At 40.2% G+C, this 17,051-nt stretch overlaps 1 protein-coding gene across 4 annotated transcripts in view; it reads left to right on the forward strand.

The window, feature by feature from the left end:
- Positions 1–17,051, forward strand: part of ABCB11 (ATP binding cassette subfamily B member 11) — a 90,578-nt gene that overhangs the window by 26,231 nt on the left and 47,296 nt on the right. For all 4 annotated transcript variants that reach the window (XM_060621505.3, XM_060621507.3, XM_060621508.3 and 1 more), the window contains 6 exons: positions 1,286–1,373; positions 2,991–3,124; positions 4,747–4,918; positions 7,754–7,878; positions 9,744–9,918; positions 16,476–16,589. In XM_060621505.3, the coding sequence (XP_060477488.2) occupies positions 1,286–1,373; positions 2,991–3,124; positions 4,747–4,918; positions 7,754–7,878; positions 9,744–9,918; positions 16,476–16,589 (808 nt within the window). The remainder of the gene's footprint in view (positions 1–1,285; positions 1,374–2,990; positions 3,125–4,746; positions 4,919–7,753; positions 7,879–9,743; positions 9,919–16,475; positions 16,590–17,051) is intronic.

Consider the following 17,051-nt stretch of genomic DNA (forward strand, 5'->3'; position numbering starts at 1 on the left):
CAAGCTTGGGTCATAAGAGGAAGGCCTGATGGGAAGCAGAAAGCATGTAGGATGAGAGCATCTCTGCTGAAGACACTGCTTTCCAATTCTAAAGAAATGGACTCAAGGGGCACCTGGGTGGCTCAGTCAGTTAAGCATCTGACTCTTGATTTCAGCTCAGGTCATGATCTCACAGTGGTGGGATTGAGCCTTGTGCCAGCTCTGTGCTGAGTATGGAGTCTGCTTGGGGATTCTTTCTCTCTCTCTCTCTCTCTCTCTCTCTCTCTCTCTCTCTCCATCTGCTCTTACCCTGCTCATGTTCTCTCTCTTTTCTCTCTCTCTCTCTCTCATTCTCTCTCCATCTGCTCTTACCCTGCTCATGTTCTCTCTCTTTTCTCTCTCTCTCTCTCTCATTCTCTCTCCATCTGCTCTTACCCTGCTCATGTTTTCTCTCTTTTCTCTCTCTCTCTCTCTCTCAAAATAAATAAATAAACATTAAAAAAAAGAAGAAATGGACTTGATATCATTTAGAGCATCCTCAAGGGTCAGAACTGTTACCAATCTATGTTAATTTTCTAATTATAAAATTCTTTATTTTCTGAAAGCAATTTCAGAATAATTTTTGCTTCCCCTCACTGCCCCTGTGAATCCCAAACCCTGTGTGCCACAGCGTGATAGTTGTGCTGGAAAAATGCTTTAGGGCTTTCTAGCTATTCTCTACAAGTTCTTTGGGTTCATCTTAGACATCGTGCCAGAGAGTGAAACTTCATGCGCTGTAGTCAGCAGAAGGCCTGGGCTAATAAGTGTTTTTCTCTTTCTTTGGGATGATGAAACACACACATTTTTCACAATGTCACTTTGAGATGGAAGAGCTGAAAAGGTGGCTTAGATTCCTAGAGGAGGTACAGTAAGCTTCCTGATTTATAGCCCACACCTCTCACCAGTGTCTTTTCGGACACCTGTCTGGCTTTATAAAACCTTTCTCTGGTGATTTGCTCCATCACTGCACAATGAGCATGAGTGGAGGGACTCTATGGACAGAGCCCTGGGCTGCCATCTACTGCCCCTGGCTTCCAGCAGCTGCCAATGAGTTAGTTCTGCCTATGAAGATGAAGGGGGTAGGCATCTTTGCTGGGATTGGTACCATGAGGTCTATGTAGAGATTTGGTTAGATCGAATTATAATTCTACATAGATAAGAGGGCTTACCCGTATTTTATATTTTAAATTCCTCTGTACCCACAAATGTTATCTTTGGTAAACCTGAGGCGACTTCTGAATCTTAATATTCTCCCCTTCTTTTTAAGGTTGCTGGACATTGAAAGCGAAATGATCAAATTTGCCAGTTACTATGCTGGAATCGCTTTGTCAGTACTCATCACAGGATATATTCAAGTGAGTAGCGCCTTCATTTTATTTATAGATCAACCTCTGGGTTCAAATACATTACAATGAAATGCAAAGTACGCTCTTAAACTTGAAAATTTTTTAAAAATGTTTTTATTTATTTTTGAGAGAGAGAGAGGAGAGAGAGAGAGACAGCATGTGAGCAGGGGAGGGGCAGAGAGAGAGGGAGACACAGAATCCGAAGCAGGCTCCAGGCTCTGAGCTGTCAGCACAGAGCCAGACACAGGGCTCGAACTCATGAACGGTGAGATCATGACCTGAGCAGAAGTCTGACGCTCAACCCACTGAGCCACCCAGGTGCCTCTCTTTAACGTTTAAGTTTTTCAGATACCCTAAGGACTACAGTTTTACTTGGAGATGGGGGTGAGAGAATGGGGAAGGATTCTTGCTCTCAGATGGGGAGAAAAACATAAGCAGTTGCCTAGAGAGATGGTGAATGAATAGACATTGAATTTCAATGCCCTGTCCTTCTGTGTCCCCTAGACTTTATCTTTTCTTCTAAACTCAAAAAAAAAAAAAAAAAAAAAAAAAAGGCAATTGCGGATGTGTTTGTAATGAGAATATGAACACCCTGGAGAAAGGCAGGCATGAGGAGTTGGAGGAAAGCAAACTTGACTTTCTTTTTCTCTTTCATTGCTAAAATCTCACCAATCTGTATTCCAACTCAAATTCTGTCAACTGAATCTAGAGTGTATTCTAGATTTAAGCCATGGGAGGGCTTGGAGTTACTTAACCCTTATTTTTTTTTAAGTTTATTTATTTTGAGAGAGTGAGAGAAAGAGTGTATGGGAGGGGCAGAGACAGAGGGAGAGAGAGAATCCCAAGCAGGCTCCACACTGTCAGCACAGAGCCTGGATGTGGGGCTCGAACTCACAGACTGAGAGATCATTACGTGAGCCGAAATCAAGAGTCAGACCTTAACTGACTGAGCCACCCAGGTGCCCCATGCTTAACCCTTATTAAAGAAGAAAAATATTTCATCTTTTGCCTTCTTCTGTAGAAAAAAAATAATTATTTCCCTCAATCTCCATTCATTCAAGAATTCCAGGAAGTTCATGTTCACTGTAAAAAGAAATGAATCAGTTTCTCTCATTCTGGCACTGGGCATTTTGATGACAACCCGACTACATCTGGTTGGGGAAAACTATCAGTAGATTCCCTGCTTATGTCATAACTTTTGTCTTACTTTCTCTGAAAATCATTGTCCAATAGCCTGGAAACTATACAAACATGCTTGTTGGCAGGGCTCTCGGGAAAAATACACTCAGAAACGGCATGCAAAAATTAGAGCAAGAATTTCTTTTCGGCACTGTGAGCTTTCCTTTACTTATGCAGTCAGTGGAACTCAGTAAGGTTAGCGCTACACGTGGCAAAGCCAAATTCACACCCGAACCTTCGGCTTCCCTTTCCGCAGCTGTTCTGCTCATCCCGCTTCAAGCAGCAGGTGCCCTCGGCTCACACCGCAGCTCCCATGACGCGGCATTTTGCGAATCGCTTTCCTCTTTCTCTCAGCACTCATACTGAAAGCGTTTTCTTCTGGAAAGAGAAGGAATCCACGGATATTTTTAACGTTGCAATGCCAAACATTCCTTGCTTCATTTTCAGGTATGCTTTTGGGTGATTGCTGCAGCTCATCAGATACAGAATATGAGAAAAATTTCCTTTAGGAAAATAATGCGAATGGAAATGGGATGGTTTGACTGCAATTCCGTGGGAGAGCTGAACACAAGACTTTCCGAGTAAGTGGTTGGTAGGAGGTCTTAATGTATGTGTGAGTTTTGGATAATAGAACCCTTGTTTCTAAGTTAAATAATTGGAGACACGTTTTCAGTTATTTTGGATACATTTTGTCTCTTAAGATGGGCTTTTACAGGTAGCATGTTTTTTCCATAGGTAACATTTTATCAAATATGATCATTAACAGTTGATAGCCAGGATACTAAAGTTTTGTTTGTAGGCCCTTAAGAGTTAAAAGAGCTAGGGCTATTTGGCCTCCAAAAGAGAGACTGAGGGATGTCACAATCTATGGATCAATAAGGAAAAATGATACAATTAGAACGAATTATCTTGCTCTGTTGAGGTTATTTCTGCACATAAAAACAAAGACAAAGAAAAATCCAAAATAGCTCGAGAAAGATTCAAACTAAAAAACTGAATTTAAATCCAGTTTACACCTAAATACTAGTTGGGGCCATGAATAGCTCCCCTCCAGTCATTCTGAATGAGCCCTGAGTAATTAGAACCAATTGAACCCTATTGAATTGAACGTTGAGGTCTCATGAGAGACACTTAGTGTACAGTATAGTGAAGATAAGAGACTAAATGTTGAAACCCTTAGATTCGAGCACTCGTTCTGCCCCTTACTTACTATGACCTTGAACAGACACCCTTGCTATAATACAACTGTCAAATCTCTGGGTAATAGCTAAGGTCCTTTGTTGCTATTAAATCCTAAACCCTCCTGGCTCCATCTAAACAAGAGATTATGGGAATATTCCCAGGAATATGAATGTAACATAATTATGTTCAACCAGTATTCTGGAGGATTTACTCTATGCAAACCATAAAGATAAACCACAGAATTCCTGATCTCAGGGAACTTACAGCCTAGTAGGAGAGATAAAAGGTGCAAACAAGTAAATAATCAGTGCTGGCACATACTGATAGCTTACAACACACGGACACTATTCTACATACTTTACTTATATTAACTAATCTTCATCTATAGATGGACATAAGGACAGAACCTGAGGCGTAGGAAGGTTAAGTAAGGCAAGTTAGCCCAGGAGAAGCTTGTGTTCAAATTCAGAGCTGGCCTGAGTCTGTGCTCTTAACCACTATTCTATATTGCCTATAAGCAGAATGCAATAATTACATACATGTACACACACATACACAGATTAATTACATTGCTATGCAAACACAGGGAGGAAGATATTACTTCTTCCTCGGAGATTATATAAGTTTTTATGAACTAGGCGGTGTGTGGGTTTTTCCTTGAGGCTGAAAGGATTTACCAGGTATGAAGAAGGAAGGAAGAGCTTGTTAGGACAGACCAAGGATATGAGCCCTAGGAAAGAAAGAGACAGATAAGGTGGTTTCTAAAAGTCTTTGTCAACACTGAATGGCCACCAGTTGGGAAAGCTGGGTTGAGAACAAACTTGCTTGGCTGTGAGGGAGAAAGAGACTTGACGAACTCACAAGCTGTATCAAGTGTTTCAAAACGTGCAAGGCTGTTGTTTCCCATGGGCAACGGGGTACAGATACAAGAGTGCTTAGAAAGGAAAGACTGGGATTTCTCAGCAAGACATTTGAATTGACCAAGTTCAGTTTTAGTGATCAAATCCCCTCTTGTTTCTAGTGATATTAATAAAGTCAATGATGCCATTGCTGACCAAGTGGCCATTTTCATTCAGCGCATGACCACAAGCATCAGTGGGTTCCTGTTGGGATTTTACCAGGGTTGGAAGCTGACCTTGGTTATTATCTCTGTCAGCCCTCTTATTGGGATTGGAGCAGGCATCATTGGTCTGGTAAGAATGTCTTCTCACTTCTCTCCAAGACTTTTGTGCTGAGAAACAGCCAGAAATGTGAAACTTGTTTCCTTTTTCCTGTGTATGTTTAGTCAATATTATCACTGTTTCAGTTTACTTTGTTTGATTATTCCTCACTATCAAATAACATTCCACAGATCAGGGATTGATGATGTTTTAATAACATAAATATTATTGTATTAAAATAACAACTACATTTTCTGAGCATTTACTATTTTGCCAGGCACTATTAGGAACTTCATATATATTGTCTCTAATCTCTACAACAATCTTATAAAGTCTTAATGACATTTTAGACATAAGAAATGCAGGCTCAGAGAGGTAAAGGGACTTGTCTGGGACTACACAGCTAGCAAGTGATCAAATACAAGGGAGTCTGACTCCAAAACCCCCACCCACTCTCTGATATGCCTATTGCTTCCTATGGTCTCTAAAGCTCTGACGTTTTTCTCAAAAAGGCCCAACAAACATACCCAGCTCAGTAACAAACTCCTAATGCAGATTTCTACCTTCACAACTGTGTTCTCCATGCTGTGTGATCAGTTTCAGACAGAGGTTACCTGACCCATTCTGAGCAATGTCCCCATCAGTTTCCATTCCCCAGGTATGTAGGCTAAGAAAAAACATAGGAGTAGGAATTTTGAGTCATCCCTATTAAAAAACACTCCCAAGGATTAAGAAATTATGTTCTGCTTTTAGAGCAGACACATTCGATAGCAGCTCATGGGATCAGGCACACTAATAATTTACTGTAAATGAGAATAGAATTCAGGTGAAAAGCCGCACACACATCATTGAGCAACAGGAAACCAATCTCCATGATAATATTTTCTAGCAAAATATTCTCTACAGTCCACCGACTATATTACTCAAACATTTCCCAGGTAGTACAGAGTGACAATAGCAAAGAGCTCACTCCCCTCAACTGTCCATCATCTGGTTCTACCACCTGGCTCAAGAAAGATATTTTTAGCCTGTCAAAGTGTTAGCTTCCTCACCTTTAAGATAAGGCTAATCCTTCCCAAAGTAATTGTGATGATTCAAGGCATATTCCATGTTATGCATTTAGCATGGCATCTGGCACAGAATTAATTGCTACAGAGTTATAAGCTTTTATTTTTTTCCAATCCACCATATCACACAAGCTTCACCACAGTCCTTCCTACCAAGCCTCCCTTCCTCAGAGGATCTTCCAGGATTCTGCAAACATTTAATTCAGTTCCCTCCACCCCCGATACATTGAATCTCTTTCTTCAAACCTGTAATTAATTAACGTTCATATGCAGATGGATCATATGTCACATTTAACATGTTAGAGATGTAGCCTGGTTCTCTTGATTTTAACACGTTTAGAGCATGGTTTCTCTTGCTATCTCAGTGCCCGTATTCCAACTTCTTGTCAGTGTGTCACTGATTTGCAATGCTGTAACTCTGCACTGGTTTCTTCTTGAATTCAAGTCTGTGCATGTTTGTGTAAAATGATGCAAGCAATTTCACTAGGCCTAATTCAAGAGCAGGACTCCCCCCCACCCCACACACACACCAAAAAAAAAAAAAAAAAAAAAAAGAAAGAAAAAAAAGAAAAAGCAGGAGGGGGCAATATATCAATATTACACATTACTGTGGGTTTTTATGCCTGTGTCTTTTATATTTAACCAGGAGAAACATGAGTGATCGTTAAATATTTTCCCATACACATTTTTTAAACTCTTGTATCAATTTTACTGAAGTATCCTGAGATTATTTCATGAGCCATTACAATAAAACTATGAACATTCACAACTACTTGATTTCCTCAATAAATAATTTAGAAATAAGTTAAAAGAAGGTTGTGGTAAAAACCGCAGCATCATTGGTAATGTCCGTAAAATTCAGATTTTAATGTTGATGAAAATAGACCTACTTTCCCTATTGTTGCCTTTTCAATTCACAACTTACGAAGTGTGCACTTGTAACATAAATATATTATAACAAAATTATACACTTACTTATTTTGTACCCGAAACCTCCATTTAAGATTTTGTTCGTGAAGGTTTTTGCTGCTAAGAGTTTGGAAAAACTTGGAAGATAAACTCCTTTGGTCTGGGTAGTATAAATTTTTTAGATTTCTGAGTTAGTCGATCTTTTACAATATTTGCTTTTATTCATTTTGGTATCTTCATCTGTGACAGGGATTTCTTTGGTGATTAATTCTAATTAGAACTCAATCCAAGTCCAATTTTAGAAAAAGTAATTTGTTAAACATTAAAGGCAATGTCTTTTTAGTTCCTTCTGTAAAGAGCAAAGCTAGTTGAGCCCCTATAGTTGAGTCAAATGGTGTAATATTAATCTGGAGCTTTCTCCTGTGGAATTACCTCTGTGGCATCACGCCTTTGCATACTCAGGACCTCTCCCCCATTCTACTGACTAACATGGCACCTGCACGGACCACCAGTCTCTGTCTCTGGTGTTTGTCCACAAACTGTGCAATGGTCTGTGGCCAATAGTAATGAAATGGGACACAGTTTCACTTAAAACCTTCATCAGCGTAATGAGTGAAACACTGTGGTCTCACTGAATGCCCTCTTTGGGACTTATTCTGAGAGGTTTTTGAGGCTGACTTCTAATGGAATCATTTTCATAAGCTGGCAACCAAACACTCATGGATGGGGTTTAACAGAGATCAAACTTGGATGCAATTCTTTCCTTGGTGAACACTGTAACAGCGAGAATCTAGTTTTGTATTGGTAACACCCACCACATGTTTACTGAGTGACAGGTTGACTTACCTAATTACCTGGTCTTCACGTTTTGTTTTCTTCTTTTGGATTTTAGAGTTTGTCCAAGTTTACTGACTATGAATTGAAGGCCTATGCCAAAGCAGGGTCAGTGGCTGATGAAGTCATCTCATCTATTCGAACAGTGGCTGCTTTTGGTGGTGAGAAAAAAGAGGTTGAAAGGTTGGTTCGTTGAAATGTCTGCCACTTTCCAGAATTCTGTTGATTGGCATACCACCCTGAAATCTTCCCCATTTTGCACAAAGTGGCAGATTTTTACCTAGGTTTATTTACCCTGAGGGAGCTTTTGTTTGAGAGGCAGCTGGGAGCAATTAGATGGGGCATTAGCATTACAAGGACCCCCAAGCCTTTAGCTGTGTGTTTTTGAAAATGTTATAGTGCGAGATGTTTAGAAAGCTATTTTAGGTTAGATATTTATTTCAACTGTGGTGGTGGATACATACACACGCTAAACCTTGGTAACACTGTTTAGATCACGGAGTGATCTGAAATGCAGTTGCAGGGGACACTTGGGTTGCTCAGTCAGCTGAGCATCAGACTTCGACTCAGGTCATGATCTCATGGTTGGATCCTGAGTTCAAGCCCCACATCAGGCTCTGTGCTAACAGCTCAGAGCCTGGAGCCTGCTTCAAATTCTGTGTCTCCCTCTCTCTCAACCCCTTCCCCGCTAGTGCTCTGTCTCTCTCTCTCAAAAATAAATAAACATTAAATTCTTTTTAGGTGTAAGCATTATTGTAAAAAAAGAGAGAGAGAGGGAGGAAGAGAGAAAATGAGTGTGAGAGGGGTGGAGAGAGAGGGAGACAGAGGAGCCAAAGCAGGCTCTGCGCTGACAGCAGAGAGCCTGATGCGGGGCTCAAACTTGAGAACATTGAGATCATGACCTGAGCTGAAGTCGGATGCTCAACCGACTGAGCCACCCAGGTGCCCATCTGGAAGATTAGTTCTTAATAAAAATAAAAACCTAAATGAGTAAACCAGCACAGTTGTCAAGAATGTTGTTTATTCTTCCATTTATTTAGTACTTAAGTGCATTCCATATGCCAGGTACTGATTTTATAAAATAGCCTCCAGTTTAAACTCTTTTTAATGAGTAGATCTAGTATGATGATGTCATTCTCAGTTGCTACCAAAGAGAAAAGAGAATCTACAATCTCTACTTAGCCTCTTTTCTTTTCTTTTCTTTTCTTATTTTTTGTTTTTGTTTTGTGTCTTTTGGTTTATAGAGTGAAGTTACCTTGTTTCTCATAACAAATTTCAGTAGCATACTTCCTCCACCATGAAAGATATTAATCATTGTTGATAAAAGTAGCAATGTAAATGTTTTGAAAATGGTAACATAGAATAGACCTTCATTTTTGTCCCATGAAATGGGAAATTTTCTCCATGAATTTATTTTTCGGGATAAAAGAAGGCAGTTACAGAGTGTCTGAACTTTAAGACCATGCCAGTTATTAATGGCCAGAGTATAGAATCACTGGGGCTTAGTGCTTGAATTGGATATCTACATAGTTATCCCCGTCCTGTGGCTGTGAACCCCATGGGTCATGTTACAACATAGCATTCTTGGTCACAGGTCAGATAGGTGTATGGAGATGAGTTGGTGCAAACACAGGTCTCAAACCTAGGGGAAACAATTACATCATTTGCTGATAGAAAGCATGCCACATGACTTAATAAAACAGTTCAAGCACAAATAGTACTAGATCCCTTATGTCCAAACATTTGTGTTGAAAATTCTTTTCTCTTGGGGTAAAGTTCTCACTGTCCTCACACTGTTCTCATCCCAGAGGTGATCAACCAACCATGAGGCTTTGTTAGGCATCATTCCTTCAACATGTTTCACTGCCGGGTTGAAAGAAACAAAATAACTACGTGGACGTGATCGTCATTTTCTTCCCATGAAGGCGCTATGTGTCTGGGGTGATTTTATTATGATCATTGAGTATAAGCACTGCACTGTGCCTATTTTGAATATTTTGACTTGAGTTGCTGCTGCTGGCATAGACTCAAATGCTTTCTCTTCACAGATATGAGAAAAATCTTGTGTTTGCCCAGCGTTGGGGAATTAGAAAAGGGATAGTGATGGGATTCTTTACTGGATTCATGTGGTGTCTCATCTTCTTCTGCTATGCACTGGCCTTCTGGTATGGCTCCAAACTTGTCCTCGATGATGAAGAATATACGGCAGGAACGCTCATCCAGGTACTTAGATCTGAGCAGCCTAGACATAGCATCTCCTGCTGGCATCTCGGAAAAGCCCATAGTTAAGGTGTTTTGTTTATTCCTTTAGTATCTGAGGGGGGGAAAGCATCAATGATTTGGTGGAGTCCATCTGCAGAAACAAGCAAAACCTACACATTTTATAGTAAAGGAATGCTGAGCCTTTGACTTGATGAGACCAGAAATTTAATGATTTCCAATTAACTAAGGATTTTATAGCTGTAAAACAATGACTTTTCTGAGTCCAAAAGATAATATGCCATGAAAATGGGAAGTCGTTGATCTCTCAGCTGAAAGTTAACAGCTCATGTAGTTAAGTTTCATAATAGTACAAGATATGTGCTAATGGACGTATTTGTGAAACATAATGAGTTACTAAAATACCAAGCCAGTAATACCCTCAACTGAACAGGCAATGCCACCATTTTTATTGTTCGCTTGTGCTATAGCCGTGCTCTCACGAATGCCATGGCTACTTTAATTTTCAGTATTTTTTTCAGTTGTTCTTTCAAGAATTATTGAGTATAAAAAAAAAAGTCTTATTGAGCATGTATGATATGCCAGACCCATACAAAGTGCAGAGGATTCAATAGTGGATAAAAGAAATGTGATCTTTTCCTGATGTAACTTATCATTTCGTGGGGAAGAAAAGCAATACTTAAACAATCACATCAGTGCCTAATGGCAGAAGAAAACAGGTGCTACAAAAGACAAGCGACCTGCATGGTGAATACCAGGATAGGGTGAGATAAAGCTCATTAACCCAAGGGCTTTCTTCCTTAGCTTACAGCACCTCTCATTACCGCTGGACTCTTGCCATTGTTCTGATTCTCAGACAGAAGGCATTTCCACACTCATCAATCTTTTATTTTCTTGTATGGCTTGCCGAACTTTTCCTTCAGAGGGCTTGAATGAAAGCGAACATTTGGGTTTATTTACAATTTGTTACCACCCCTTCCTGCCCTCACACACTAAGCCCCATGAGGTCAGGGAGATAAAACATGAAATGCACGTTTCATTTGGCCTATTAATTGTTTAATTAAGTATATTAATTTTAAAAGCATGGACATAGGAAGAAGTTTCACCTAAGATTCTTAAATAAAATATTTTGGCCCTAGATTATAGGTAAGACAGACGCCAATTAAATAATAAAAAATGTAGGGGTGCCTGGGTGACTCAGTGAGTTAAGCCTCCGACTTTGGCTCAGGTCATGATCTTGTGGTTCGTGGATTTGAGCCCCACGTAGGGCTCTGTGCTGACAGCTCAGAGCCTAGAGCCTGCTTCGGATTCTGTCTCCCTCTCTCTGCCCCTCCCCTGCTCACGCTCTGTCTGTCTGTCTCTCAAAAATAAATAAACATTTTAAAAAAATAATGAAAAATGCCAAAATCTTACATAGACATTTGCTAGCTGATAGCCTGTAATTTGAGGTCTACTGCTTTAGTAGAAATACATTTCTAGGGAAAGTAGAACAGAATTTTATTTACAAATTGAAATGATTATCAGAGGCCAAAGCATAATCAATCTAAGCTACTGACTTTATTTCATAAGAGCATGATAATACACTAAGAATAACTTTTCAAAATTCAGTTCTTTGCAAGATGAACAACTGGCATCACTTGAATTTTGTTTAAAAAATTAAATATGATTATACATGTTAGTGTTTTGTAAACCTTAAAAGAGCAGTATAGATGGAAAATATTGCTATCATTATAATTTAGCCACTTTCTCTCTTTTTTTCTAAATTTTTTTAATGTTTTATTTATTTTTGAGACAGGGAGAGACAGAGCATGAATGGGGGAGGGTCAGAGAGAGGGAGACACAGAATCTGAAACAGGCTCCAGGCTCTGAGCTGTCAGCACAGAGCCCGACACGGGGCTTGAACTCACGGACCGCGAGATCATGACCTGAGCTGAAGTTGGACGCTTAACCCACTGAGCCACCCAGGCGCCCCTAATTTAGCCCCTTTCTTAACAACTTTAATACAGCTTTACACATTTGGAAACTTTTTTTTAATGTCTATTCATCTATTTTTGAAAGAAAGCATGAGTGAGGGAGGGGCAGAGGGAGAGGGAGACAGAGGATCCAAAGTGGGCTCTGCATTGACAGCAGTGAGCCTGATGCAGGGCTCGAACCCACGAACTGTGAGATCATGACCTGAGCCGAAGTCTGATGCTCAACAAACTGAGCCATCTAAGTGCCCCCAGCTTTGCATATTTGAAAAACCAGTGAAACCCTCTGGAAAACAGTGTGGAGGTTCCTCAAAAAATTAAAAATGGATCTACCCTATGACCCAGCAACAGCACTGCTAGGAATAGCCCCAAGGGATACAGGAGTACTGATGCATAGGGGCACTTGTACCCCAATGTTTATAGCAGCACTCTCAACAATAGCCAAATTGTGGAAAGAGCTTAAATGTCCATCAATTGATGAATGGATAAGGAAATTATGGTTTATATACACAATGGAGTACTACGTGGCAATGAGAAAGAATGAAATATGGCCCTTTGTAGCAACGTGGATGGAACTGGAGAGTGTGATGCTAAGTGAAATAAGCCATACAGAGAAAGACAGATACCATATGGTTTTACTCTTATGTGGATCCTGAGAAACTTAACAGAAACCCATGGGGGAGGGGAAGGAAAAAAAAAAAAAGGAGGTTAGAGTGGGAGAGAGCCAAAGCATAAGAGACTCTTAAAAACTGAGAACAAACTGAGGGTTGACGGGGGGTGGGAGGGAGGGGAGGGTGGGTCATGGGTATTGAGGAGGGCACCTTTTGGGATGAGCACTGGGTGTTGTATGGAAACCAATTTGACAATAAATTTCATATATTGGAAAAAAAAAAAAAGGATAACCAGTGAAAGTATTGCGGGTATGAAACCCGACTATAAAGTCCCTGGTCTTTATTGATCTAATGACTCTTAAGAACTTTCAACATTTATGAGTCCCAGCTGCTTATATCTGCTCATTCTGCAGAAAAACATGCATTGAGAAAAGACCTCTTTCTTTTCATACCATGCCTGCACAGAGAGGACAGAGGTGTGCCCAAATAACATTTCAGAGGGAAAAATGAATTGGTAAATTGAAAATTAAATACTACACAATTCCAATTGGAAACACTGAATTTAAAATCCCCTTGGTTACTTCTGTAGCAGGAATCCAATTTTATGGTTCTGCTAAAAAATAGACTGAGGTATATTCAAAATTTTAGGAGATTATTTAAGCAGAAATAATTCTAATCAAGCAGCACCAAACCAGAAGTGATGAGAAACCGTTCTCCACCCATAGGAGCAGGGGACTTTTATAGTGAAAAGACAGAAGCAAAGCAAAAAAAAAAAAAAAAAAAAAAATTATTTGATTGGTGATACCTTAAGCAGTTGCCTTGCCCGGGGAAGCTTAATTGACTATTTGTGATTGGTTGTCCTCAGGTTTTTGATTTCTGGACCTTAAGGCATTTGAGCTGAAGTTTTGGTTTGCTTATGCAGGTTGCTAAGGTATTAAATCTGCCTCAGCCTAATGGCCTCCTTGTTTAACTCATTTGACACTCCTCAGCTTCAAGTGTTCACTCTATACTTTCTGTAAATAATTTAACTGAGTACTTACTATATGCAGATGTGGAATGCTATGTGTTTCCAACATTTTAATCGTCAATGATTAACCTTACCTCATACTCGAATGTCTTCTTGCAAGCCTCTGCTTATACCTTTAGAAATTTCCTTTTGGGAAAATGGAGAAATCCATGAACAGCATAATCACTGATTGTTCTTTCTCTCTCTCTCTCCCTTCCTCCCTCCCTCCATCTTTCTCTTTCTTTCACTCATGTGCGCAGGCACATTTTTCACCATACTTCTGAGTAGCAAACTCTGAAGCCTCAGTATACGTGAGCTGAGGTGAGTGTTAGTACTCCACTAAATTAATTAACAATCCGGTTAATCTAATATGTTTTTCATGCACAGAGTCATTATTGGCTGCATGGTAATTGGGCATACATGGTAAGTGGCTCACATAAATGACTGTGATTAGTACCACTTGTACCCAGACAAAAAACAAACTCTGTGATCTATTGAGAGAGGAGATGAAAACGAATTGCAGAGTGCAGAAGGCTGCTTTTTCACGCTTCCCAGGTTTCAGGACTCAATAGTAAAAAATAACAGCAGCAGTAGAGGGTAATGGTATTCAGAGTGTATAAGGTGTCAAGCACTAAATGACATATTTCATATAAATACAATATGTAATATCAAAGCTTCATTCTGTATTGATGTCATTAAAGATGAAATGGAGCCATGAGGTTGACAAATATGTGCTGAGGGGCATGGAGTGGGATATAAACTCAGGTGACTATGTCTCTAGGGCCTGACTCATTAGCCAGTGTTTTCTTCTTCTGGATCTATCTTCCAAGGAGCCACAGATCCCCTTTTCCCCAGCACAGCACACCCACAGATTATTCCCCAGTGGTCTCTTTTGCCTCTTCTGACACTGCCATCCCCTGGTTAGAGTGCAGTGTTTGGGGTGGGAAATGATCATCTGTTGGAATGGGTGCTGGCTGTTGTGATAATATCAGTACATGTCTCTGTTCTGTCTCACTCACTCTTTCCCTATGAACTCTGAGAGAGACATCTGCAAAACCAGGCTGAGCAAGGTTTGACTGCAAACCTCAGGTTAGGCCCCTAGTGATTCAATCTAGGATCTAGACAGGGGTCAGCAAACTATGGCCCGCCAGTCTAATCCAGCCTGATGCCTGTTTTTGTAAATAAAGTTTTATTGGAACACAGCCATAATTATTTGTTCTCTATTGTCTATGGCTGCTTTTGTACTACATAGCAGAGTTGTGTAATTGCTTCGGAGCTCATATAGCCTGAAAAGGCTAAAATATCTACTAGGTGTCCTTTATAGAAACTGTTTGGTGAGCCCTGATCTAGGACATTTGGAAAGCATCTTTTGTTTAGGTGGGAAGGCCTCTGATAAAGGTGGTCTTAACCCAATTTACAGAAGTACTTCTCCCTCTATTCACTTTATCATTTCTTAAGTGTGCAATTTTGCTTCTTTTAACATCATCACTATGATTTATGTGGCTAACACTGGATTTATCACCTTAAACTAATTATTTCATTTCATGTTCATAACAGTCCCATGAGGTATATACTGTTAATATCCCTGTGTTACCGATAAAGAAATTGCGGCTTGAAATATGAAGTAATCTGCCCCTGGGAGGAGCTGCCTTCTGTAATTAAGGAAGAGGAACAAGAAAGATGAGGAGAGAATGTCTGTCTCATTCATGGAGTGGGGAATTCAGGAAGAAGGCAAGGGGGGACTGGTGCACATCATCATATGCGGAATGGAGGTTACTTGAGAGGAAGGGAGGCGGCTGGGAGGCTCTGAGGAGTCTCCTGGTCCAGACACAAGACCAAAGGAAGACAGGGAAACCGTCACAGACTAGGATCATTTGACTGCCTGAAGAAGACTACATTCAAACATTCAGGCAGCAGCCAGTTTTCAGTTCAGGAAATAACTCCTGTCCCCAACGGATGGTGGCCAATGAAATATCCTCCATGAAAGTTACATGACTGGTCCCATTTGGTCAAAAGGAGTCTTGTGCTCCTCCTAGAGGCACATGACAAATTACCTCATTGCCTCTTCCTTTATAAACAGCACTGATAAAAACACAGTGTTATTTGGTAGGAACATCTGGTCATGATAAATTCGCCTTCCCCTAACTTAATGAAATGACTGGGTTGGTGAGTTTAAGGACAGCTTCCTCAGCATCGCAAAGAACCTGGCCATACCAACCACATGCCACCAGCAGCAGGTGGGCCTGTTTGCTAGACAGGTTGTCAGGCAAGAGCTTGGGTTCAAATACTGCTCTCCCACTTAATACGTGTTTTCATGTGGAGTAAGTTAGGCAACCTCCATACACCTTGGTTTTCTCTTCTGTTGTAAAAATTAAATGAAGTAAAGCAGGTAAATCACTTAGAAATATACATTAGGAAAACTCCTCCTCCTCCTCCTCCTCCTACTAGTACTAATAGTTATCCTAAATAAATAGTCTACTAGTAGCAATAATATAGCATTAGTAGCAAATCTATAATGTACGTACCAATCTCTATGACAATCAAGCTAATCATACTGTCTTTATTGCTTCAGTGACCCTTATCAGGGGTCTCTTATCCAGAGACCATATCAGGCTGTTCATGTGACAAACTGAATTGTCATGTCACTATTCTAACTCACTTTGTGTCTATACGCTGCCTTGCTTAGATCTCTTCCTCATTGCAAAATATATTCTTCTTTGAAGAATAGTGTTCTACACATAGATGTTCAGTTATAAATAATGTAATCTTTTAAATCATAACAATAGAAAAATTGGAGATACTTTGTAGAACAGAAATTATTCCAGGTGTCTCCAAAGAAATAGTTATCTTTCAAACTCCCAAGGAAGAACATTTCTGAGCAATCTCTGAGTTCACACAAATAGCCTGAATGATAGCGCTATTTACAAATTGACAAAAACATACAAAAACTATGTTTATCTCTTTTTATTTCAGATTTTCCTCGGTATCATAGTAGGAGCTTTAAATCTTGGCAATGCATCTTCTTGTTTGGAAGCCTTTGCAACTGGGCGTGCAGCAGCCACCAGCATTTTTCAGACAATAGACCGGGTATGTAAGAGCCAAAGTAAAGGCCATGAGCAGGTTGGGGTGGGGAGAGAAATGAATTTCTGAGGAATTTACCCTCAATGTTAAAAAAAATAGGAGGATGGGGCGTCTGGGTGGCTCAGTCAGTTAAGCGTCTGACTTCGGCTCAGGTCATAATCTCACAGCTCGTGAGTTTGGGCCCCGCATTGGGCTCTGTGCTGACAGCTCAAAGCCTGAAGCCTGTTTCAGATTCTGTGTCTCCCTCTCTATCTCTGCCCCTCCCCTGCTCACGCTCTGTCTCTGCCTCAAAAATAAACAAATATTAAAAAAATAAATTAAAAAAAATATGAGGACTATCACAATGCCCCTAATTCAGCAATACTTAATAAGTGCTATCATGAGCCAGGCTCCACACTGAGTTGGGACTGCAAGAGTGAAATAGAACAAATAAGGTCCTTGCACTCCTATCATACTAGGAAACAGGTA

The sequence above is a fragment of the Panthera onca genome, chromosome C1, assembly GCF_046562875.1.
Source record: "Panthera onca isolate mPanOnc1 chromosome C1, mPanOnc1 haplotype 2, whole genome shotgun sequence".
In the NCBI taxonomy this organism is placed as follows: Eukaryota; Metazoa; Chordata; class Mammalia; order Carnivora; family Felidae; genus Panthera; species Panthera onca.